Genomic DNA, 27168 nt, shown 5'->3' on the forward strand with positions numbered 1-27168 from the left:
GAGAAATGAGAATGCCTTTTAAATTCCTGTTCGCTTCCTGAATTTGATTTAAATTTGAACTTTGCATCTAAATTTAAAGAAGTGGACTAAAAATAAATAATATTTAAAGAAATTTGTCAGTGTTTTTTATTTATTTATAATATACACTGATGAGCCAAAACATTATGACCACCTGCTTTAACTGGTTTTCCACGTGCTGCCAAAACAGCATGAACTCTACAAGGCCCCCGAAGCAGAGTGCGATGCACTGTGTGTTGTGACTTGTGACGCATTCCTCCCATCATTAAAATTTTGTTTGACTTGTGCCACAGTAGACCTTCTGTTGGCTTGGACCAGATGGGAAAGCCTCCGTTGCCCTCGTGCATTGATGAGCCTTGGGTTTTGGGCCCAACACCCTGTTGCCGGTTTGTGGTTTGTCCTTCTTCGGACACTGTTGGTAAATTCTCACCACTGCTGACCAGGAGCAACCCACAAGCCTTGCCATTTCAGAGATACTCTGACACAGTCGCCTTGCCAGATCTTTATTCCTTTATTCCTTTATTACGAGAACTAATTGTTTGCTTATCATCTAATCTACCCAGACCTTAATATATGGCCTTGTTGAGAGATGATCAACGTTGTTCAATTCACATGTGACTGATCATAATGTTTTGGCTCATCAGTGTACATTTTTTTGTTAAATTACTTGTAAATTTTACATGTGATAAATTACTATATATATATATATATATGAAGAGTTCAGATGCAAAAGCCTCTAAGTGCCATCTGAAATTTTCTTCTAGAATGATCATTTTTATCCAGCTCGTATATTATTTAAGTTCAATAATTTCACTTAAATGGCAATGCAAATTACCTATTAATTGTCATTTAAGTGAAATTACTTAACTTAAATATACAAGCTTTATAAAAATGATAATTCTAGAAGAAAATTTCAGATGGCACTAGATGTTTGCTGCAGTTATATATATATATATATAGAGAGAGAGAGAGAGAGAGAGAGAGAGTGTATTTATTAAATTAACTTTTTATGGACTATGGTGTATGCTTTACTTTTAATTTATCTTCCAGATTTTGGACAGGAAAAACGTAATCAACCTAACTTTCTGATCATAATGAGTGGTTGTCGATGCCACATCATCACAAGCAATGGCAGAAATTAATAGAATGATAATGTCAAACCACATGAAATATAGTTTTGTGGAATTGATCATATTCCTTTATGCACAAATATTATATAGCATTGCATACAGCATACTTATAATGAATGTGTGCCAGCCTTAACCAGGCAGAACCTTAAGATCTTGGTCTTATGCGTGCAGAGGCGGATTTTCAATTCTGTGCTCTTGTTGTGTCCCATGTGGGAAGAACAGGTGCTCGAGAAGCAAAGAATTATGTGTGTTTTGGTACTTTTGTGATAAATAAGATGTGCGTCGGTTTAATCAATGCACACTGAGCTCATCTACCAGCTGTCCACTTCTTCCTGTTTTCCAGACTTGTCATTCATAGCTCAGGTGAGCAGAATTCCCAATTAGCCTTGAGTCGCTAACGCTGTAATGAGGCCTATGATGTGCCGTGAGAGCTGAACGCAAGAATTCAACCACGTCTGAGTCTGAAATCTTTTGAGGGCTAAACATAATGTGGCAATGAAATAGCTGTCAGTGACTGTTGCTAGTCAAGCATTGTGCTGAAAACACTGGAGAATACATAAAGTGTAAACCACTGAGGTGGTCTGTGGTTTTGCAGCCGTAGCATGCTGAGATATTCAGGGCTGTTATTCTTTGAGTAGTGTCCTATAGACTGACTGGAGAGCTGCACGTAGGTCCAACGGTTTGAAATGTCAGGCCTGTCATAATAGTTGATGGTTGAAAATAATAATATAAAAAACAAATCTGATGGATAGGAAAGTCAAATCGTTTAATAAAATGTGTTAACTAATAGCACCACTAAGTAATGAATAATAAATAACATAAAACACTCTGGCAGGCTGCATGTAGGGGAGAGCGGGGCACAACCGAACACTTTTTAACTTTCTCAGTGTATGTCAATTCACTTGGTGTTCAGAGTATTTATTTTTCCAACATTAACTTCCCACATGTCTAGTACAATTATGTGGTTTTGTTTCATTAACACAGTGTGTACTTTTTACTTGATTTACCCCGGAAAAATGGAAGTAAAATGTATAAAAAAAATTCTACCATATGTATATTTAAATGACTTAAACCTTGTAAGATATGATACGTGAATGCATGGAATAAGCACAGCAAGATCACAAATCACACAGCCGAGTTCTGTCTCCGTCTCTCAGAAACCAAACCAGCTCTCTGTCAAGAGTAGCCTTATAATCAACTAAGATACATAGGCCTATACATTTTCTACTACTTGATATGTCTATTTAAACCAATTAAACTACTGTATGTGTGATATGATAGGCTGCATATTTCTCACTCTTTCTCAGAGACGGAATTTAAGCAGGTATATTCCAACGCTATCTCACGACCAATTCGTACGAATTCGTACGAATGATAAAAAGTTGGCTAATTCGTACTAATTCGTACGACCTGACTCGTACGAATTTGTACGATTTGTCTAAACCCACGTGATGGGTAGGTTTAGGGGCGGGGTCAGGGGTAGGTCATTCGTATGAATTCATACGAATTGGCCAATTCGTCAAATATGTACGATTTTGCACAAAACGTACTAATTCGTACGAGTCAGGTCGTATGAATTCGTACGAATAAGCCACCTCGTAGAATTTGTACGTTTTCCCGTGAGATCGGGCTCTATATTCTTCATCATTTGTTTAGATTTGCATTGGTGATGCATCGCAGTTTAAACATATTTATCTGACTCATTTACTGTAAAAAGCTTCTGTAATTTGTAAATGTAATTTACGTAACCTGAGTTCTTTCTTTTTCCCCAGGTATCCCAAACCATCTTGGCACCTCTGGTAAGTTATTCACTCGTAATGGTGTAATAAACATCATTTGTATTTCAAATCAATAAAGATACTTTAAAATATATAACAGAATTTGAAAAATACTCAAACATCCTAATTGAGGGTCTGTTGATAAAATGGACATAAAATTGATTAGAATTCATTCTAATTTAATTATTTCAAATTAGAAATAAATTGATTCTTATTTTTCATTTCATCAAGTTCGGCCAAATGCTTCTTCACTTGGAGTTGCAAACCGAAATCAAGGTAAGACTTTCAGAAATTAATTATTTGTTTTAATGCCTGCAAAACAACCAACCACAGATTTATTTTTCCTACGCCTCATACTAACAAAACGCCTTTGTTTCTACTTTGATCTCCTCTGCGATTTCAGTCTAGCCTCAAATCTCAACAGACAAGAAGTCCGAGAAACAATTTTGTGTGACTCATCGTCTGTGGTTAGTTTGTTGTTAGGTTGTTAATAACAATGAGATGCTTATGAAAAAAAGTTAAAAGTCATGGCCATGAAGTATGATTTGATAGTTGCTAATGTTATTCGGAGGCTGCTAAAATATATTTTGTCACTAACATTTAGATGGTCTCAAAGCTTAAGGATGAACTAAAACCCATGAACATTTGATGTTTATGGAGTGTTTAAGAAAAGAGGATTGAAAAACTGAAGGCTTCTCATTTTCGCGACCCCTGCTGATTGTGAGTGACAGAGAGTGGTCTCTTTTCTGTCAGGACCAGAAGCAGAACAAAACAGAGGATTGTGGGAATCTGTCTAGTTGTTCTACACCCACATCTTCAAGGTCCAACCCTTCTGTTAGTAAGCAGCCAGCGGACAGCAGTGTTTAATGATGACCTCCTGGATAGCAGGGTCTTCTGATAACCTCTCAATGTAATTAGTCTCAAATATCTGAGAGAAAGATGTGAGGAATATATGAGATGGTAGTAGATTTACTGCGCATGCATTGATTTTAGAGACTTCTGAAAATCAATGCATGTGCACTAAACAGACCACCATCTCGATAATCTCTTCAGCGGATGAATACAGTGGGGAAACCATTAATCAAAGAAAGATTGTAAGAAATAGAAGAAAATAGTAGTGGAAAATATGTCAAAGGGACCTGTGCACTGGGCACTGAGATACATTTGAGAATTGTTTATGAGTTAGAGAGCAGTTAATTCTAATAAATCAAATGAACAAAAGACAGTTTGGGATTTATGGGAACTTAAAATAGCTTGTAAGGATAAGCAACAGGCACAATATTCTATTTTGATTCTGTTAGTGATTTTTTTCAAATGGTGGGCAACAAGCAGGTCTGTTCTGTTCTGCAGGGGGAAAAACAATGCAACTAAGAGTGCATTGTTCATACAGCTAGATAAATAGGTCAATACAGTAAGTAAAAAAAAAAAATACATTTTGATGATAACATCAGAGGTATGGTCGCACAAATATTAAGAGTCTGACCGATAGCAATAAGCTATCTACCAAAAAATGACACATTTCAGATTAGGGTCCAATTCTCACTATTAACTAACTATTAACTATGACTTTTTGCCTCAATAAACTCCTAATCACTGCTTATTAATAGTCAGTAAGGTAGTTGTTGAGTTTAGGTATTGGGTTGGATTAAGGGATGTAGAATATGGTCATGCAGAATAAGGCATTAACGTGCTTTATAAGCACTAATAAACAGCCAATATACTAGTAATATGCTTGCTAAGCAACTAGTTAATAGTCAGAACTGGACCCTAAACTAAAGTGTTACCTTAAATTCTGTATAATTTTGTCTATAATGAAAAATAAAAAGCAGTGTTAGGGGAAACACATTACAAGTAACGTGACTTACATAATCAGATTACTTTTTTCAAGTAACTAAAACCGATTACGCAAACCTGTAATAATGAAATATGTTAAAGAACACAAATATACTTATGTATTTAATCTCACTTTATTAACCAATGTCTTTGCAGCTGACATTCAATGATCCAATTCAAATGCAAAAATGACTTTAGATAAACATCACATTTGTGTTTCAATTTGTTTTTATTGCTGAGTGTCAAATCTTCTTCTCCTACTTCTTAGAGAATGGCAGCACAGCTAAAAGTTTTTATTTTAATTTTTATGAGTTGCATACAGCCATGAATTTAGGTTTTCTTTTGCATTTGCACTTTTGGTGTGAAAGTGCCTTTACCAAAATTTGCCAAAAATAGACCTGTTTTTTGTTTTTTATTAAAAAGCAAAAAGTAACTCAAAAGTAATGTAACACATTACTTTCCATAAAAAGTAACACAATTAGTTACTATAACTGTAACGCATTATTTTTTTAAAGTAACTTTCCCCAACAGTATGGAAAAGGTAACGCTACGTCATTCTTAAGTTACACCTTAAGCTGTGGGCCTACCTTATCGATAATACGTGTTTCCCGAAACATTCTTAGTTAAGTGTACCTTCTTTAAGTCATACGTTCTGAAGGTTGGTCTGGACCTCTCTTAGCTTTACCTTATCACTTGCAGGTCTATACGAATATAATTCTGAAATTTGAATACACCCAGACAGTGTTCAATTAGGCTAATTCAAGTGTTTTCATGCAAAGAATAAAATTGTCATTACACTGATTGTTGTTAGATTTTTAATTATATTATTATATATATATATATATTATATTATTAATTTAATTTAATTAAAGAGTGCTTTTAAAGGCCAGTGAAAGCTATTGTAGGCTATTGTGAGTTAAGTCCTATTCGGACGCTAATTGTTTCTCATGGGCTCGTACGGTATTTTATACATTTACAGGGGTAAGTCTGTGATTTTAGTGCCGGCCGAATCCATAATATCAGTGTTTTTTCTCACCCAACCCGGGTAAAAATCCCTGGCCAAATTAGTACCTACTGTTTTTTGACAAACAGGTTGTGTGGTAATTTAATTGCTGTCTGAATCCAAGTTTTTAATCCAGTTTACAAGAAGAGATTTAAAATTCACTGTTTAAATCCTTTTTGATCACTGCCGAGCACCGTACGTAAGATGTACACCTTTATTACTGAAATGCTGGAAAGTATTTACAAGAACAATATCGCAGCTCCACCTCAGCGAACAAAAATGGGAAAGAGAAGAAAGCACGTAAAAAAATGTAATGGTTATCATGGCAGCAATATATGATACAATTTTAAAATATGCTAGGCTATTATAGGCTATTATGGTTTGGATTATTTTTTATAATATCCAATGAGTCCTAATAAATGCAATTTCAAATATTTCTAAAGTGCTTCTTTTATAACTTAATGCAGTGAAACAGCCCCTGCACTAGAGAATTACTGATTCTCAAGCCATCGATATCAACCAATTCAGCACCATCGCCACGGACAGCACCGGGTAACGTCGCACGTAAGAAGGAATATCTTAAGCAGCTTCCTAAGGTATGGTTCGGGGAACACGCCTAGAAATGGTACACCTTTAGTTAAGTTATACCTTAAGAGTCTTCGTAGCACGCTAAGAGATAACGTTATCGGGAAACGCAGCCCACCCCCGTTCTTAAGTTGTACCTTAAGAAGTACCTTATCGTTAATACGTGTTTTCCGAAACCTTCTTAGTTAAGTATACCTTCTGTAAGTCATACGTTCGTAAGGTTGGTCTGGAGCGCTCTTAGCTATACCTTATCGCTGCTGACGGTTCATACCGCTAGTGGCCACCACTACGCAAAAAGCTTTTTTACATCGCAGTTTAATTACACATAGAAAATTTTATATGAACATTTAATATAAAATCTGATTTGGTATTAAAATTACATTTTTACTTTACTTTAAAATTTTACAAATAAAATACTTAAGTTGTTATAGCCTACCCAGTGTATGGAAGTGTTTTCATTAATAAAGTTTCCATACACTAATGGTTGTTAGCTTTTTTAATTACTATCCTAAGGCACATCGGCTGGCGAACCATTTGACAGAAAAGGCTTAGGAGTCTATATAAAGAAAGATGAGTTTACACAAACTTTATAGCTATGGCAGCGAGACAGCGAGTACTTGTTTTAAATCAAAGACGGCGCCGTCCGCGGAGCCAGTTAGTGTATGTCAACTACTTTATAAGAGAACACTTTAGTCCACTGACTACCATGTCAGAAGAGACCATTGTAAAAAAAATTACTCAGCATACGTTGTGGAGAACATTAACACACTTATGGCCGTGAGGGTTTGGGATTGCACACTTGCTAAATTATAAACACATACTCATATTTATTTCTGCATGTACATATTTCAATGAGCCCTGATAAATACAGTTTGTACTATTTCTAAAATGCTTCTTTATAAAGAACATTGTTTTCTCAATACTTTACCTATACCGCTGTGAAGGAAAGAGCGCACAATCGATCATCGAGGCATCGATATCAACCTATTCAGCGCCTCCACCATGGACAGCACCTGCTAAGGTCGAACTTAAGAAGGTTTACCTTAAGCAACATCCTAAGGTATAGTTCGGAGAACACACGTAGGAAATGTATACCTGTAGTTAAGGTATACCTTTTGAGTCTTCGTAGCGCGCTAAGAGACAACGTTATCGGAGAACGCAGCCCTGGTCATTTTGAGATTTGCTAAAGATTACATTTAACAGTATTATTAATGTTTTTTAAAAGGGTAACATTACCTTTGCCGTCATCTAACGTTTAGTCAATCTAAATGTAAAAATAAGGGAGATGAGCATGAACAATTAAATATCCAATATCGACTGAAAAAAATTATCTATAATATCTAACCAACATGTGGGATTGCGTGACATGCCTTCATCCTCAAAAAAAAAAAAAAAAAAAAATAACATTTTTAAGTACAAAACAATGCAAGAGAAAATAATAATTTTTTTGTTTACCAGTTTTGGTACAGCATTGGATGACTTAATGTCCAAAGTAAAATCTGAGTGTAAAATCAGTCAAGAACCACTGATCTAGACAATATTGGAAGAAGATAGGAGAATGTAATGATTAAATATTAAAAGTGACCAAATTGAGACATTAACAGTAAGAGCAAACAGAAAATAAACTAAACTAAAGAAGATCCTTAGTTTAATTCACAGTACTGTCAGGTTTGGGGTGAAGGGATGAGGCGAGGGCTCAGGTGCCGAAAACAATGGGCTTTTATTAATACAGTAATAATAAAAATAATAAAAAATAATAAAAAATACCCAGAGGGGGAAAACAGGACCGACTTGACTTGTGCTCACACCAAACATGACAAAACCGCGTTCTACATGTTCTGTGTTCCACAACACACGCGGACGAAACCGCACACTCATACAAGACAGTAGACAATACAACGAGCCAATGCTCATTTTGTGCGCTCACAACAGAGGACAAAAAAAGCATGAATGTCCGAATCCTGGCACAGAACCGAAAACCAAACTAGACATGAGTGCCGGCATCCGAACACCACGCTCCAAACGTGAAACAAGGCATACAGACAAGAGAGTGCACGAAGCCGTGCGCTCAAAGACAAGAAAATACAGGAGTGTCAGGGCTCTGTCACAAAACCAAGAATAAACTAGACCAAAGTGACAGAACCCAAAGTGACAGAACCCAGACAAATATGGCACTTTATGATTATTCGTGTCAATAAGGAACACTGAAACCTCTTCTCTGCCGTATGCGTGCGTCACTATTGCTCAAGTCGAGAGCTGCCTGTTCTGTTCCATTGACGTGTGAAAAAGTCACTGTAGTCTGTGAAGGTGCAATACAGCACATATGTCTCCCTGGGAGATACAGACCTCGGCCAGGGTTCACACCTCTTTTTTTTTCTTAGGTCAGAAGGTAAAGCGCAACACAAGTGTAAATGCAATCCATCCCACTGTACGCTACATGTGACGGATGACCTTGCACGTCTTTCACGATGAAGATGAAGACCAGGGCAGACGTGAGCGTGTGTGTTCAATGCTCCCTCAGTGCGTGTGCATATTTAAAGAAAGAAGCAGTCAAAGAAGCAGCAGCAGCGAGTCTGTCTTCCGAGTACACTTAAACCGCACCCTGTGCTCAAAACTAATCTTGGGTACAGATGCTGCTGGAAAGACAATAGCTCTGTATGGTCCTCTGGAGGCCTGTCAGCATTTGGATAATCCCATACATAGTGAACAAAGTAAACTTCAAGCCTGGAGATTTAAAGTTTAAATCCCAGCAAAATCTTTCTAGAGTTGTCACTCAAAATGGACATTGAGCTTTTCTGAGCACCCGTTAAACCATGCCAGATGGGCTTTTCGTGGAGAGATAGGATATAAAAAGTGATATTTCAGTGTTAAAATCGCCCTCAGCACTTAAAATGCTTAAAAGTGAATACTGTGATGTATTTCGGTTTGTTTATATTGTAGTAGGATTGCAAGTATAGTGAAGAAAAGCTGTTTGATGTGTAGTAACCTTTTATGGCCATGTCACAGACCTAACAGTGCCCTTTAGCTGTGATTAAGTCATCTCACCTTTATTTCTGTACCGCTTTATACAATACAGATTGTTTAAAAGCAGCTTTACAGTGATAAACAGGAAAATAATGATTCAATGATGCAAAAAAAGAATTCCATTCTGCTGTAAAGCAGCTGTAAAAAGACAAAAATAAATGTTCATTGTTCAGCTGAAGTCAGTTCAGTGTTGATTCAGTTCGGTTCAATAAGTGTGCAAGGTTCATCAGTTATGGGATGAGTTCAATCCATCTAAAAGTCAGTTCTGGAGAAACAGTGATGTCATCATCCAGCTCAGTTCAGTTTCCATCCAATAGTGTCAATGCAGTCAAATCAGTAATATTGCTGAAATAGCACAACATCTCATACCCCTTTTCCACCAAAAAAGAACTGGTTCGGAACTGGTGCTGGTTCAAAGTTGGTTCAACTTGCGAACCTTCTCAGAACCTGTTTGTTTTTCCACTGACTAGAGAGCCCAGCCAACGACGTCGTTACGTCACTGTGTACGTTGCCTTAGCTTTCCTAGAAACGCTTGCGCCAACTTCAAGCATAACAATTACAATGGCGGACTACATTGTCTTTCTGCAAATGCTTCTCCTGGCTTTGCGATCCTATATTGGGGTCAGAAGAAGACGTTTAGAAAACATTTGTGCTGTTCGTCTGGATTACTATAGACGCCGGAGGTTATGTTCCAGAAGAAGTTCGACAATAACCCCGCCCCCAGCCCCCAACGTAAGCATGACGTGGTAAAAGAACGATTCTAGTCCAGCAAAGAGCTGCTCTGGAACCAATTTTCCTGGCCGAGAACCGGTTATTTGGCTGTCGAAACGCAAAGAACTGGTTCACGAGTAGGCACCGGCTAAATAAATTCAATTTGTGACTTTATTTTTGAAAGCATTCTCACTTTACAGCATTTTAACACAAGTGCCAGTACTTTTCACAGTACTGTAGCTTTGCAGGAAGGTTTTCTTCAAGCATCTTGGAGACGTTCCCGCAGTTCTTCTGGATTTAGTCTGTCTCAGTTTTTTCTGTTTCTTCATGTAATCACAGATGGACTCGATGATGGTGAGATCAGATCATACCGGCTGTTGTCAGACTCCTTGTGCATACACAAATCTCACTGGATTATTACAATTAATAATTGTTGGGGGGGGGGGGGGGGGGGGGGGTGTATTAACATGCCTAAGACTTTTGCACAGTACTGTATATATGGCGTTTATATATACATTTGTATATATTGCGCATTATACTATTGCGCTAGAACCCCGAAGTATAAAATAAGAGGAAACCTGTGATGGAATCAATCAGGAAATAATGAAAAACAGCAGAGAACATAGCATCAAAATAGCATTCAGATACCATGTTCATTATTTACAGCAATCTTACATTAATCTGATTTCGAAGCGATCAGACAGCAGAAGTTATTGTTTCACCAGCTTCAACATCATTAAAGTCACCATGAAATCAAAATGGACAATTCTTATTTTTTAATGGAATATTGCAGTGTTTATTATAAATGATGTATCTGTGCATATCAAAATTTTTTTTAATTTATGTGCCCTCGTAATCTTTAACCAAAATAACTAACCATTGCTTGAGAAGCCATTTCACTTGAATATATCACATTAGGAAAGAAAAGACTTCTGTTTTATGCCAACTTTAACAACAGTTTTAAATTTTTGAACCAACATGGTTTGAATGACGGATCTGTGAACATACCTGTATTTACATCCTGTTTTCGGTCGAAGCCCATAGTAATCGATTGTCGAGTTCACACGCATAGGTTTAGTTACCTATGATCACGCGCGTGAACTCGACAATCGATTACTATGGACTTCGACCGAAAACAGGATGTAAATACAGGTATGTGCGCTGGCTGAAATAACATCATATTTATTAATATCTTTCACATCTACTGCAGTCAGATTCACCGTGTTCACTCTGAAGGAATTACTCACATTAGCTGTGCACTTGTAATGACACATCAAGGATGTTAAGAGGATAAAAGCAGGTTTAAAACTTGCCCCATTGAAGTCAACAGGGTGCAAATTTTAAAAAGAGGATAACACGGTGTAGGCAACACCGATTTTTGTCGTTGTTCTCTGTATTGACAGCACTCCAAATTTACAAAAAAATGAGCTCAATGTTAAAACTGACCGGAGTTCTCCTTTAAACCAACTAATCACCTGCTTGGCCAGGCTGGGAAATCATTCTAAACCAGCTAAACCTAAGCTTGGGCTGCTTTAAATGGGGTTTTTTAGCAGGGTTACTGCTCATAGATGGTACTTTTTTCTTTTTTCTTTCTTCAATTCTGTCCCTGCTTCTCAGAGACCCTAGATGAAATTCATCTGAATGAAAGCAGCATGTGATTACTTTCAGTTTCTGAGCAAATAGTCATGTCTCTCCTACCAAAGCAAATATTTTCCTTGATAATTGAAGCAAGTACAATGGAAGAGCAATCCTATTTTTTTCCACTAAAGAGGTTGTTTACAGGTCAAGGGAAGGGAGATTAGAGCAATCTGGGCTGGATTGGCATTATGGCGTATATTTTATTGCACACCAATTTGAACTCGACTTTTGGAGGGGGGAAGAACTCAAAACTTATAAATGGTTTGTTTATTTTTTTTTCATTTCAGAATGATTAAATTATGGATTCCATTACAGAAGCATCAAAGCATTGTTGAACGGTTCATAAACAATTGGTGTTGATTGTGTTTGCTGCAACCTTCATATACTAAAAGGACTAGTCAACATAAGTAACCTGCAGTGCAGCATTTAGACTTTCCCTGGTAGCTTAATGCCAGAGATTTTGCAATTTTGGTCACACACTGAAAAATGTGTCACACAACGATATATTTCCTGCCCCAAATCCCACCTACCCACTCTATAATTAATCATATCACTTCTGCAATATTACAGTGGGACTAACATCCCCTGTGGTGTCCTTAAAAGTAACCGCTGAGCCTCTTGTCAGCGCCCATCATAAACAATCACACACACAGCAACCTGATGATCATCTTGATGGATGCACTTTTTTTTCCTGGAAAGTGTTTCCTGGCGAGGGGTGGAAAGCGACATGTGTTCACCTCTCTTTTTCTCTGCTCCCCACAGCTCGAGTGTGTGACAACGTTCTCCTGCGCTGTCAGAACGGCGGTGTGTGTCACCACCACCAGCGCTGCCAGTGTCCGGCAGGTTTCAGCGGCATACTGTGCGAGAAGACCCAATGCCAGGGTGACTCTTGCGAGGAGCTGCAATCCAGCCAGACAGCCCTCCGCCCCCCACCCGCGGCCCAGACTCTCCCGCTGGCTCTTCTATCTCTCATCCCCTCTCTGCTGGCCACCCGGGGCCTTACATCACTCTGAGGGGAAAGTGTTCGCCCCAAAGACATTCTCAACAGGGGCTCCAATCCTGAGTTTCTGTCAGAGGACACACAACGACTGAAAAGAAATGCTCCCTTGATGCGGAAGAAAAATATATTAAAAAACCCTCCTTTTTAGGAAACCACAAGGTTTTCTACTCAGTATTATGTCAATTAAAGTTTGCCGGAGATGATGGATAAACTGGAAGAAAAAAAAAACTAGAGAAACTGCAAGAGAGAGAAAAAAACAAACAAGAACAACAGCACACAATCGCTGACACTAATGACTGTCTTTGTCTTTTTTTGAAAATGTTAGGATGAAATCAAATACACTGTTACATTGCTCTGAAGCCATCCGTCAGATTAAGACTTCATCTCAATCCTAAGAGCGCAGAGACACTGAAATACGATTTGTTTGGCGACGAATCATTGACGTGAGGATGAATCAAGATGAACTCGTTGACTGTCACCGAAATTTACGCACACGCTACCACGACTGGTTGTCAAACTTCTCACACTTTACCTTTTCCTGACCCTGTCTCTTCTTCCTGTATCTATGTGAAGTCATGTAAAATACCCCTGATGTTTGTCACACAAAAAAAAAGTATCCTGTTTATCAGAAATGATCAAATATACAGTACAGTAACATGAGAGACAACACTTGAAATTTTGTACTGGGGTATTTCATGACAATGAGAATTTGAACAAGGAGACCTTGTCCAACCAACAATGTGACTTTTTGCACCGCTGTGACAACCTGTAGAATTTTGCCTGGGTCTTTTTAATATTGCCCTGATGGAGTTGCATATCCCCGTTCAGTTGCTAATCGTTTTGCTTAAAACATGCGTTTATATTCTCACCGACCGAACTGTACGGGAGGTTTCACCAAAGGGCTTTGGTGAGGAATCCTTTGTTGCTTGAAGCCAACTATGTTTGTGAATTAAAGATAAAAAATAACTGTTTATGGCCATTTTGTGAAAGAAAATCTTCAAGAAAGCAGGTGCTTTTTTCTTTCAGGTGTGTTTTCGGCAGCTCAGCCGTGTTTTCAAAGCTCTTAGCAACTGCTTTAGAGATCCTACAAATTGCAAGGGAATAGAATTGAATGGTTAGCACTCTCCCAAACAGATGACGATAGTGAACAAACATGTAATACAAAAATCCGCCTTGAATCCGTAGAAACCTTCACCTGCCAAAGTATGCAAATTTTGAACTACATAACATAACAACCTCAACAAAATGGAGACACTTTATAAAAAGTATACAGTAATAAAGTACTTACAAATCATTAACAAATTATTAGTTTATAGTTAATGTAGGCTACATTGTTAATATAATAATAGACAATATACAAATAGTGAGTACTTCATTCATTGTCACTGTAATTAACACAATTATTATTGTTTAATTATAGCTCGTATTAAAGGGATTATTAATGGGTTATTAGGAGTAAATAGTTCTCAGTTTAGATGAGCTAATCTAAAGTGAGAACTATTTACAGTTAATAAGTTGTTAACAAAGCATAAAAAACATTATCTAACTCTCTACATATGAGCTAATTAGTTTCAGTGAAAATTAGATCTCACTATTTGTATATAGCCTATTAATATTATGAACAATGTAATATACAAACTATTAATTAACTATACACTAATTGTTTGCAAATGATTTGTAAGTACTTTATTACTGTATACTTATAAAGTGTTACCTAAAAATGTATATGGATGAAAAACAGGTAGTCCATTGTTCACCCTCGCTATGTCAGTTTTATGAAATCAGAATTTTAACATTATGGGCCTCATAGACAGATTCCATTCACACCAGCGATTGTACAGTAAGAACTGATATACATAAGGGATCATGAACAGCCAGTCATTATCACACAATAAACCCATCAGGGTTTATTTTCCGATAATGACCAGATGACAGTATCAATATCCTGCTGGTGTGATGGCAACTTACCAAATTCAAACATTGCAACTTTACTGTTGCAAATATAATGGCAAATAGCCACAAAATGTATAGTCTTTTAATCAATACTTTTATTCAACAATGATGCATTCAATCGATGATCAAAAGTGACAGGAAAGTCATTTAAAATGTTAAAACAGGTTTCTATTGTATTAAGCAGAAAATATTAAGCACCACAACTGTTTTTAACACTGATATTAATTAGAAATGTTCCTTGAGCATCAGCATTTCTGAAGGATCATATGACACTGAATACTGGAGTAAGGATGCTGAAAATTCAGTTTTGCATCACCGGAATAAATTACTCTGAGAAAATTATTAAAATTTTATAATATTAAACAATTTTATGTATTTGAGATCAACAGCTAATTTGAGATTGAATATATACTATCTTTAGCTCTATTTTAAATGATTTCTCTTTGTGTATCTTACTGGCACAAGGAAAATGATTGGATGAATTGTGTTTAATGTAGCCATCAATTGCTGGTTAATATTCCTGTAGCTCAAACTGTAGCACAGGTCAAGCTTTTGTAACCCAGGGGATGCATGAACTGAAAAAAAAAAAAAATTGTAAAAACTTAACGTTTACTGCAAATATAATAATAATAATAATAATAATAACGTTTAATGCAATGCCTTTGGATAAAAGTGTTTGCCAAATGCATAAATGTAAATTACACTATTACTCAGTAGCTGGTACTCTATAGTCAAGGCACATTTTCTGACATAGTTCAAATTTCAACTGAAATCTATTCATAAAAATAGTAGTAACAGGGCTTGATCTAAGGGCACGGCAATAAAAGTATTCCAGCAGAGACTGAAATCAAATGTAAATCACAAACCGAATGAGTAAGAGAGGTGTGTTGACGAAATATGGATTGGAGAATGTCACTCACTGCGAGGCATAACACGCAGTCGTGATACGGCAATCATTTTCAAGTCCACGATGGGCACTTAAATGGAAATGAAGTCATTCTGTGTCTGTGACACACGTGGAAAGCGGGTCTGAGGCTGGATAGATTACATTAGTGAGATTAGGCCTCTTCATTTCAATCAAATCAAATCCTCTATTGCCCTTGATCTTAATAACTTTTCTCCCAAAAGACAAGCATGAGTGAAGATGTCATTTTATTTTGAGAAATAACTGCCATGTCCATTTACTCCTTTGTAAATTCCATTGATGATTAGGTCCAGGTTGGCCGTTTTTGTTCGACTCATTTCGCTCAGCTTTATAGATGCGGTCAAATAATTAGAAACACTTTGCACTTCCAAGATGGAAATTTAAGATTGTCCAGATAAATGAGTATAAACATTGCACCCCCCCCAAAAAACAAGCTGTACTGCATCTCATTAGGTTTGAATGCAAATGCAGTCAGAATGCTAATGAGTCTGTAATGAGACTGAATGCAAACTCCCTCCAGCAAACTACCACCTCTATTTTTGATGGACATCAGGGGTCAATGAGGGCCTATGCCGTTCCTCATTCCTCATACTTTACGATAATAACAGCATGCTCTTTAGAAAACAGCTTCTTTTTCAACCCAGACTATTGTTATACATTTTAGCAGCTATTTTTACACAATGCGTACCTGATTGTGCATTTCGAAAGCTCTGCATACTAAAAAGGTGAAACAATTCGACGACTTTCCCTCAAGCTGTGAATGAATTTTGAGGCTATTATTTGTCACCGGTTGGAAACAAAATGGCATGAGTATATCCATTCAAACTTCAGACAAATAATGTTACAGTGCTATTTCAAAATTACATGAAAAGCCTCAGAGACTGTGAGATCTCTTTCAGTATGGTCTTTATAACATCACTCTGGGATCCTCAATGGCTTACAAAACTAATGGCTCGTTCTCAAGGTCCTATTTTTCAAAGTGCAGGACAGCATGAGGAGCTTCCCACTTGAGACTGTCCCTGACAATGTTACTAGGCCAAGATGTCCCACACCTGAGATGAGAGAGAACATGAGGTTCATTTTAGCAAGGCTGTAAAACATCTTTTTATGCCTTCCTGCTTCTCCTCCAACTTTTTTAAACTTTTAAAGGTTATAGTGTATCAAGAATGAGTGGACATTTGATGGATGATTATTGAAGCACAATGTTTTTTTTTTTAAAGTACAGGAGACTCCGAGTAGATAACACAACACTGCCGTAAAACATTCTGCCTTTTTTTCTCCAGGATGTGGCCTGTTTACTGAGAATGATGCTTTCCTGAGAGTAATGGCCACATCCATCTCCGAGGAACAGGACTGTAATGCCTTATTCAAAGCAGGTTGTGACACTTTGTGGAGGCAGCTGCTCACTTACACTTTTTGGAGTAAAAACCAGCTTATGAGAGATGTAGTTCACTTTTTCCCTTATGGCACATACAGTGGGGTCCAAAAGTCTGAGACCACTAGTGAAAAAGCTTCCGTTTTCTAATTTATTATTATTAATAATAATAATAATAATACAAAAAATAAATCTAGACCTATTATTTCATCAATTTGTGCTTCAATGGAAGCAAAGAAAGCATTTGTACAAATGAGTTCACATGGTAAATGTCACAAATTTACTTGATTAATGACCTACGGAGAAAACGATCATGATTACGAGAAAAATCGTATTCATGTCATAACATTTATTTTCATAGATTTTTTAAAACGTATTTCTTTATTTTTAAATCAGATTTCGAATTTCAGTGTGGTCTCAGACCCAACTGCATGCTTTAACTCATCAGATGAGTAAAAGCCATTACACTACCGTTCAAAAGTTTGGAGTCAGTAATTTTTTTTTTATGTTTTTGAAAGAAGTCTCTATGCTCTCCAAGGCTGCATTTATTTGATAAAAAAAAAAAAACAGTAATGTTGTAAAATTTTTTTATAATTTAAAATAATTGGTTTCTGTTTGAATATATTTCAAAATGTAATTTATTCCTGTAATGGCAAATCTGAATTTTCAGCATCATTACTCTTCAGTGCCACATGATCCTTTATAATAGAATCATTATAATATGCAAATAATAATTTTATGCTCAAGTGACATTTCTTGTTTTTAGCAATGTTGAAAACAGTTGTGTTGCTTTTTTTGTTGTTGTTGTTGGGGAAACTTCAGGCAGGAAATGCAGATTCCGCACCCTCGGATTACGAGCTACGAACGGGGCCAACGCCAAAGAACTTAATATAATATTGCTTGCTGGGCTGTTAATAAATGTATACTATACGGTATTTTGCCTCTCAAGTCTTTCTGGTAGAACTAAGAATGAACAATAATTCTGCAGCATTTATTATTCATAGCTAATGTTAATTTCAGAATTTACTTATACATTTTAAGATCCAGATCTGTATGTAAACATTAGATAAAGCACTGTGAACTAAAATGAACATGAACATCTTTATTGACTAACATAACGTAACATTATTAATTAACAAAAATGCATTAACTAATGCTAACAAATGAGACATTATTGTAAAGTGTTAGCTAAATAATATATATATCTATATATATATTTTTTAACATAATTTCAGGTAAAAAAATAAAATAATAATTCTTACTGAGTCCAAACTTCTGAACGATGGTGCATTTTCAATTTTTTTTACATTTTGAAACTTCCACCTTCACATGCACTAAGAATAATGCTGAGTGCACATTAGTGGTAGATTGTGTTGGTTTATGAAGAGATCAGTGCTAAGTGTTTTACGCTAGCATGACTACATAGGAGAAGACATACCAAAGACACGGACGCTTCCATGCTGGATAGTAACCACAGGGAGCTTCGCTTCAGTTGGCCCAGTGTGTGTCATGCCTTTCACTTCTCTTCAAGGACTCAAGGGTGGGACATATATAGTACATGGATTCTGCCATTAAAGTGCCCCCATTATGCTTTTGCATATTACCTTTCATGCAGTGTGTAATATAGCTGTTTGTGAAGGTCAAATATCTGCAAAGATTTAAAGATTAAAGTGCACGACAAATAAAGTTATTATCTCTTAAAAGAAAGAATCAGTTCTGAACTGCCTGAAACGAGTCGTCAGTAATTCCAGTCTCACTTCCTGTTACATTCCTATGTAACAATGTCACAAATTTGCATAATGCCAGCCTATGGCTGCCCGTGAATGACGTCTACTTTTACTACCACACTGTAGCTGAGGCCTGGAAGAGTTTGGTTTGTGTTGCCGACATGTCGAGAAGACACTGTTTTCAGCACTGTGAATCCACTTTGCATGCACTTCCAAAGAATTAGGACTCGTGCTGGAATTGATATGGAAAATCTGACAACATCGTTACTGTTCTTATCACCGTGTAATGTTTGAGGAAGCCTCTGGAGCTGAAATTCAGATATGGTAATGAGTGTTTCGCTTCTAACATGCACTGTAAGCGGTAGACCAATCACAACAGACTGAGCCATCTGACCAATCAGAGCAGAGTAGGCTCACAGAAAGGATGGGGTTAGAGATAATGAATCTTCAAACAAACCATTTTCAGACTTTGAGAAATGAGGTGATGCTGCAATGTACATTATTAGAAAATGTCTTTTGACATTGGATGCATGTAAACCTATTGTAGGAGACCTCCAAAACAAAAATAGGGGCACTTTAAAACTTGATTAATCAACAGTTTAGTCATTGGTGACTTGTCAGTTAATTGTCTTTATAGAAAAATATACGGGGTATATGCCTGGTGAGCAACAATAACTTCCTGTCTTATTAAAAATTGATTCAGAAAATGGCCACCAGAAAATTGTGGTTGTGATTCTTTAAATAGCCATAACAATGCACACATTTTTTTCTGTTTCAATTTAATCTGGTTAGGTTTTGTTTAATCAGGTTACTTCCCATCCTGGTAAATCAATAAAGTGTAAATCTAAAAGGATTAACTCCAAATGTTGTAGTTGTATGTGAGGTGAGGGAGATGTGACACCGTTATACAATTTCCATTTAGGAGACAGTTTTAGGGTTTTATAAGCACTCTAACCAGGGTCAAAGCCATTAGTGAGCGTCTGAGATCTTTTTTCATGCCTCTTGCACTGTATATTTCAGATGTTGGCACCCTTTCTTCTGTAATAAGGGAACATAATCAGATTGCAGCTGTTGTTGTGAAGGCAGCTACTGTGTTTTTCTGGCTCACCTCAGTGCTTAAGTGAAGGGCATTCAGGGTCATACAGGTTCAGATAGTAGGGTAAGAGGAATGTTATACTTTAACCCCCAAAATACTAAATTGGGATAATAATGTTTATAACCAGGTGTTAAAGTTGGAATCTGAATAATGGCATCCCACCATTAAAACTTGGGGTTTTCAACATAATTCCTTATTTGGTTCCACTTTATTTTGATAGTCCACTTTAGACATTCTACTAACTGTACGCATGGGCGTCAGTTTGGTTTGAAATGTGCTGAGGACAGAGACGCATTCGGAAGTGCATTTTCAGAAGTGCTGGGTGCAATGACGCATTCATTTTTTTTCTCTTTCGCGCAGGTCATGTTTTGGAAAGATGATGTCCTGTAGCTTACTAATGTAAAAAAATGTATACAAAAATGTGAAGATGTCCGACTCGTTTTATGAAGAAGAAAGCCTTAAGTTTTCAAAAAGCATTAGACATATGACCCACTATTCTGCTTCATAAGTACCATGACATGACGTGGTTTAATGTACCTAAACAATGATTACCAAATTTCTCTCTCATATTGCTCCTAATACCCACTGAAAACGGTCAAAAATTCGAACCAAAAGTCAAATTATTATGGATGTTATCTGACATTAAGCGTTTCTGCTTCACATTTTCAGCAGGGCAGCAGAGCGGCTGTGGGTTGACTCCCCACGGTTCTCATGGGCTTTATGTCCTAACGTGAAAAAGCTTTACGTGGTTTAATGTAGGCTACCTAAACATCGATCACCAAATTTCTCTCTCATATTGCTCCTCATAACCACTGAAAACTGTCAAAAAATCTAACCCAAAGTCCAATTATTATGGCCGTTAAGTTAAAAGTGGTGGGTACAAAATGACTCATGACGAAATCTGGTGGGTACATGTACCCACCGTCCCCACCAAAATCGACGCCTATGACTGTACGTAACTTTGCAACTACATGTCAACTATCTCTTATTAGAGTATTAGTAGACTGTAGTAAACTTTCAGTAGACTGTTAGGTTATGGTTAGGTGTTAGGGTTCGGGTTAGTAGAATAAGTTGACTTGTAGCTGCCAAGTTACTTATAGTCAGTAGAATATCTATTGGGGGACCAACAAAATAAAGTGTTAGCAAATATTAAGCAGACAGTCATGTAGCTGCAAAGTTACTTATAGTTAGTAGAATGTCTGAAGTGGACTATTGAAATAAAGTGTTACTTGCAAATATTGCATATGTAAATATCCCAGACAGCAACATAGTGTCTGCCCAGATTCGGCCCACATCTGGTACGTGTGGATTCCACGTGTAGCAGATGTGGGCCGGATCTGGGCCAACACAAGACCAGCAACACTATTACATACTGTAATAATGACAGATATGTCACAGTCTGACGTGTCCCTTTGACAGCAGTGATGCCTGGTGACTGTTCAGAACATCTTCATCAGTTTTACTGATTGATTACCAATTTAGATTAGTACATGACAGACCAATTGAAACACAGTTTAGGTGGTTAAAAAAGTTTCAGTGTTCCTTTTGGAAGGCACTGTATTCTTAATCTTATCAAATGTGGAAAATATTAATTCTGGGTTTTTAATTCAGGTTTTCTGCAAAAACATCAAAAGCTGCAAAAGACATGTGACCATACACCACAGGCATTATGCAACAGCCCAGGATGGAAGGTTATATCCAATGATCTTGTTGGTTAGTTCACACAATGAACAAGAAATCCGGTTTCAACTGCAGTTAAGCACTATTGCATATAACAATACTGCTGAACTAAAATAACCATATGGTTAGAAACCAAAAGGATGAAAGAATTCAGAACGCTTCGGTCTTAAAATGAGGACGAGACTACATTCTTCATCAACATCCGCCTTATCAGATATAATGAGTGCATTTGCATATAACCTTTATCTCAATGTGTAGCATGTTGATGGAGCCACGGTTGCTGCAAAATTACAATAAAGATAAAGAGAAGGCGAATGGAGACGTAGTGAAGAGTAGAAATGAAGATTGTAGGGTTCAGTGCTTATTTATCAGTGTAAACAAAGTCAAAGAGGGGAAACAAACCACCTGAATTTGAACAGGCATTATGCTTCTGAGCAAGTATAATGAGAGAGACCAGTGGTAAAAAATAAATAAATCAAAAATCAAAACCAGTGTTTCATTCCGTACTGAGATTGATGCCACTGGTTCAGGAGGATACTTGTGGTGAGTGGAGACATCTGGGGTTGTATTTAGCGATGATTCATCAAACGGGCATCACGAAGAGAGTTTGATTGACACGGCATCATTAATGCATAATGCAGAGCGCTTAGGTCACTCAGTCATCAAATATTCAGCAGTTAACACGCACTTAGAAGTGAGTGTCACGAAAACATGCCTTGTGTTCTAATTGAACTTTTGTGTTATGTGAAGACTGAATATGAATAAGTTTTGTTAATAGTTATGTATACACTTGAGGGTATAATCACACAGAAAGCCACACTGGCCAGATCAAACTTTGATCAAATCGCCAAGCAACGCCAGAGTTATTAGCCTCTGCACTCCTGAAATGAATTTGTCTTACTGAAGCCAGGGCTAGTTGTTACACGGGGATGTTGTTGCAAAGTCTCTTGCAAAATGTAGCTTAAGTTTTTGAATCAAAAGTCCAATTACACCAATGTGTTTTCCCTGTAGCAATGGCTTTGCAGGATGGTTTCAAACATCTAATTGAAAACTTTAGTCACCACATATAATGAGGGTAGATTTAGGTGTATCTGTGTTCACAATGTGTTGGCCAAAAATATATTATACATACTGTACATTATGTTTGACATTTTTGTTCTTTTGAGATATGTTTTGTGTTTCATAATTGTTTTATGGTTTCAATTTAGCTGAAAACCCTATACAGGCTGTTCAAGTTGCACATTCTATTGTTAACAGAATGTTCCATTCAAGGTTAATATAAAATATGTAGCTCATAGTTAGTTCATGTTAGTTAATACATTAACAAATGTTAACAAATGAGACCTTATTGTACCCCAAATAATTATATATTCACTGGAATAAAAAGTGTGACATTTAGACTTTAGGCACAAGTACATGATTGTACAAAATGTACATTTACACATAAAGGCTTTCGCACAGAAATTCAATTGTATAAATATTATTATTAAATTATGTCAACTGTTGTTCTGTTGACATAATTTATGCAGCCTAACAATCCTTTAACGGATTTGAATTTATAGAAATGTGATAGTGTGCTATGTGTATATGCTAGGTTAAAGAGATGTGTTTTTGATCAAGATTTAAACTGACAGAATGTGTCTGCCTCCCGAACAACAGGAAGACTGTTCCAGAGTTTAGGTGCTAAACAGGAAAAAGATCTACCTCCTGCAGTCGATTTTTGATATTCTATACTTATAGGTATTATCAACTGCCTGGTCAGAATTTTGAGATCGCAATAGACGTGAAGGACTATAATGCGTTAAGAGCTCGCTCAAGTTCTGATGTGCCATTTAGAGCTTAAGTAATTAGCAAGATTTTAAAAGTTATGCCATGTTTAATAGGGAGCCAATGCAGTGTTGACAGAACCGGGGTAGGTAACACTTTTGTTTAGGGTTTAATACTCACTATTAACTAGTTGCTTATTTGCATACATATTACTAGGATGTTGGTGGTTTATTAGTACTTATAAAGCACATATTAATGCCTTTTTCTGCATGACCTTATTCTACATCCCTTAAAGGTCCCGTTCTTCGTGATCCCATGTTTCAAACTTTAGTTAGTGTGTAATGTTGTTGTTAGAGTATAAATAATATCTGTAAAATTATAAAGCTCAAAGTTCAATGCCAAGCGAGATATTTTATTTAACAGAAGTCGCCTACACCGAACGGTCGGTTTGGACTACATCCCTCTACTTCCTTCTTTAATGACGTCACTAGAACAGTTTTTTGACTAACCTCTGCCCACAGGAATACACAAAAAAGGGGGCGTGGTCTTGTTGCGCTCCCACGGAGAAGAGGAAGAGTTGCGTTTGTAGAGTGTGTTTGTCGCCATGTCGTCGAGACGCTGTTATTTTCATCCCGGAGTCAAATCACCAATAACACTGAGCACATGCATCTCCACGTTATGGTAAGAGGCGTGACCTTTCCGGGCAACGTGCGCTAAGCTGCTGTCCAATCACAACACAGGAACCACTGGCACAATCAGAACTCGTTATGTATTTCTGAAGGAGGGACTTCATAGAACAAGGAAGTCATCAGCCCGTTCTTAGGACAGTGAAAACAGCGGTATACAGATAAGTAAATTGTGTGAAAAATACTGTGTTTTTTTACACGCGAAACATGAACACATGTTATACTGCACACTGTAAACACAATCAAAGCTTCAAAAACACACGAAAAACGGGACCTTTAATCCCACCCAATTCCTAACTATTACTAACTATTAATAAGCAGTAATTAGGAGTTTATTGAGGCAAAAGTCATAGTTAATAGTTAGAATTGGACCCTAATCTAAAGTATGAACCCAGGCTAATATAGTCATACTTCCTGGTCCTAGTAAGAACTCTAGGTGCTGCATTTTGGACCAGCTGGAGTTTGTTTATCAGCCGTGAAGGGCAAACACCTAGTATAGCATTACAATAATTTAGCCTTAAGGTCATGAACGCATGAACTAACATTTCTGCAATTGTCATTGAGAGCATATGTCGTGATTTAGATATGCTTTTAAGATAAAAAATGTGGTTTTACAAATACTAGAAATGTGGCTTTCAAATGAAAGATTGTTATCGAATAACACACCCAGGTTCTTATCTGACAATGAAGACGTAATACAGCAGCCATCAAGTGTTAGGAAGTATTCTAGGTTATTGCGTGAGGAGGTTTTGGTCCAATAATTAAAACTGCAGTTTTTTTCCTGAATTTAGTATAAAGGAAATTACTAGTCATCCAGTTTTTTATATCAACTATGCATTCCGTTAGTTTTGTGAATTGGTATATTTTGTCAGGCCGCGAAGAAATATAGAGCTAAGTTTCATCAGCGTAACTGAAAACGAACACCATCTTTCCTAATGATATCTTGCAAGAGTAGCATGTACAGGGTGAAAAGCAACGGTCCTAGTACTGAGCCTTGCGGTACTCCATACTGAACTTGTTGATCGATATGATAGGCTGGCGGTAAAGAGGGGTTTTGAGAGACTGAATCTTCAAACGAACTGTATTCAGACTCTTTGATAAATGAGGTGCTGTGCAATGTATATTATGAGAAAATCTATTGTAGGAGACTTTCAAAACAAAGTTAGGAACCTTAAAGAGTATAATAGGGGCACTTTAAGCGGAAAGAAATATATGAAAATATGAATGTATTTAATTCTAAGTTTTAGATAATAATATAATTGAAATATATAACAATGAAACCTGGTATTGGGGGCTGAGGTAGGTCAGAGCTGCATATTTTATTGCCGTTTTAATGTACCATTGTGTCATTAAACAGAACTTGGAGGCGGCTCAGAGACTTTATGTGGCAGACTTAAACCTGCTGTATAAAAATGCCTTTACAAGATCACTAATTGCCCGCCAAACAGCTTAGCCAATCATAAGCATTCTTGCTTGCTTATAAAATCCATTTAGCATATTCTGAATCTGTTAGTGTCTCCAGCCCAGAATCTCTTTAGACGGTGCACTGCAACCACCCTCTGATATGCTAGCAAGGCATATCATAGCACTCGTTTGTATTTTAAATAGTACCTCAATGGCATAGAAGCATCTCCGGACTTAAATTGCAAATCACCTCCCCCGATCCCACCCCCACTAGCCCTCTGGAACAAATTATTTATGTATCACACCAACAGAAACTATAAATAATATATTGTGCCCCAGATCCCTGTGTCTGGAATGAAAGCATTTATCCTCTTTTGAAAATATGTAGTGGTATCAGAGCACAAGGGAGACTGTCTGCAAATGCAACAAGGGCTGAATCATATGAAAAAAAGCTATAACATTCAAATAACTTAAACACAAGTGTGTCTGTCTTGCTATGTTTGGAGTGAGAAAGAGGCCTGAAGGAAATTCAGGTGTAAAAAAGGAGTGTGAAGACAGAATCAATAAAACCAGATGGTGTGAAATGACACTTTCTTGATGTAGGGACATCCTGTCAAGTTCTGCTCTCATTGTGCAATAGAAGAAAGCCTGGGAAGAGTTTTGTGTTTACACTTTCTTAATAACCTGATCAGAAAACATTACAGGAAAAATCTTGAAATTACATTTTTAGTTATTTAATGTATTTATTTTATTGTTTTACCATTGCCTATACGAAACCTATCCATTATTCATACAAATTAATTATTTAAAGTCCAAAACTATGATAATAAAGAGTGAAAAACAAAACATGAATATTTATTGTTTGAAAATTATTTGTATGCATTTAAAAAAAAATCATGACTATGAACTCAAATACTTCTATCAGGTATTGCATTTACATCGTTACAGTTAGTTCCAATCTTTAAATATTATTGGCTGATATTTAGTCCACACCGCACTGGGACTTTTCACTGTTTGTATCATTCCACTTGTCTGTGTTTGTGCTTTGTGCATTCTGGGTTTTTCAGAGACTCTTTCTGCAGGTTACATTGTAATGGCAGCCAATAAATTATTTACAGCCCAATTGTTGTAAAAAAATTAAATAAAGTTGATTCATACAGAAAAGCCACTACTGTTTGTTGTTCAGAGATGCAATGATTCTGCTTTGGCTTTATTAGGAACTACTTTAATTGATGGAGCAAAAGTAGACAAAATACTGTGGTGATGGGAGAAACAAAGCTTTTTGAAACTCTGAATCAATTAAACCAATTGCTTTGCAAAATCATTCACTGTCAAGCAGTCTAAAAACCACACACTGGTGGTCAAAATGCCCAATCCTTACTAAAGACACGAGATTCGCAAAGATTTTTAAGCTTCATCCCAGCTAACAGGGAACGCTCTCAGAACTTCCCACTACATGCCAACCATCGGCTTAATTTCTTCTAACAATTTATTCCTTCCTAATTTAATTTCTTCTAACAACAGATATTCTACTAAACCTTGCAAGTACATGCCAACTTAACCCTAAACCAAACCTAACAGTACTAATTCTAATGAGAGTTGGTTTACATGTAGTTGCAAAGTTAGTAGAATTCTCGAAAGTGGACTAGCGAAAGTGAAATCTCAGTTTTTTTGCGGTCAACTTCAGAGGAGCAACAGTTAAATATGTTAGTACCCAGAACCTCTTGAGGTTGGTTAATGCAAAAACTCAAGGATTGTATGTACAACTGCACTATGCACTTGCAATGCATCGTGGATTCTGTATAGGTTTAATGGAAGGTGTATTACAAAGTGCA

The 27168-nt window shown here is 36.9% G+C and overlaps 1 protein-coding gene across 1 annotated transcript in view; it reads left to right on the forward strand.

Annotated features, from left to right (window-relative positions):
• The window catches only part of ntng1b (netrin g1b), a 58113-nt gene extending 45262 nt beyond the window's left edge, over window positions 1-12851 (forward strand). The window contains 3 exon segments of the mRNA XM_084410218.1: window positions 2921-2947; window positions 3158-3202; window positions 12483-12851. Coding sequence (XP_084266344.1) covers window positions 2921-2947; window positions 3158-3202; window positions 12483-12733 — 323 coding nt within the window. The 3' untranslated portion in view covers window positions 12734-12851.
• The last annotated feature ends 14317 nt before the right edge of the window (window positions 12852-27168 follow it).

This window comes from Rutilus rutilus, assembly GCF_951802725.1.
Source record: "Rutilus rutilus genome assembly, chromosome: 6".
Classification (NCBI taxonomy): domain Eukaryota; kingdom Metazoa; phylum Chordata; class Actinopteri; order Cypriniformes; family Leuciscidae; genus Rutilus; species Rutilus rutilus.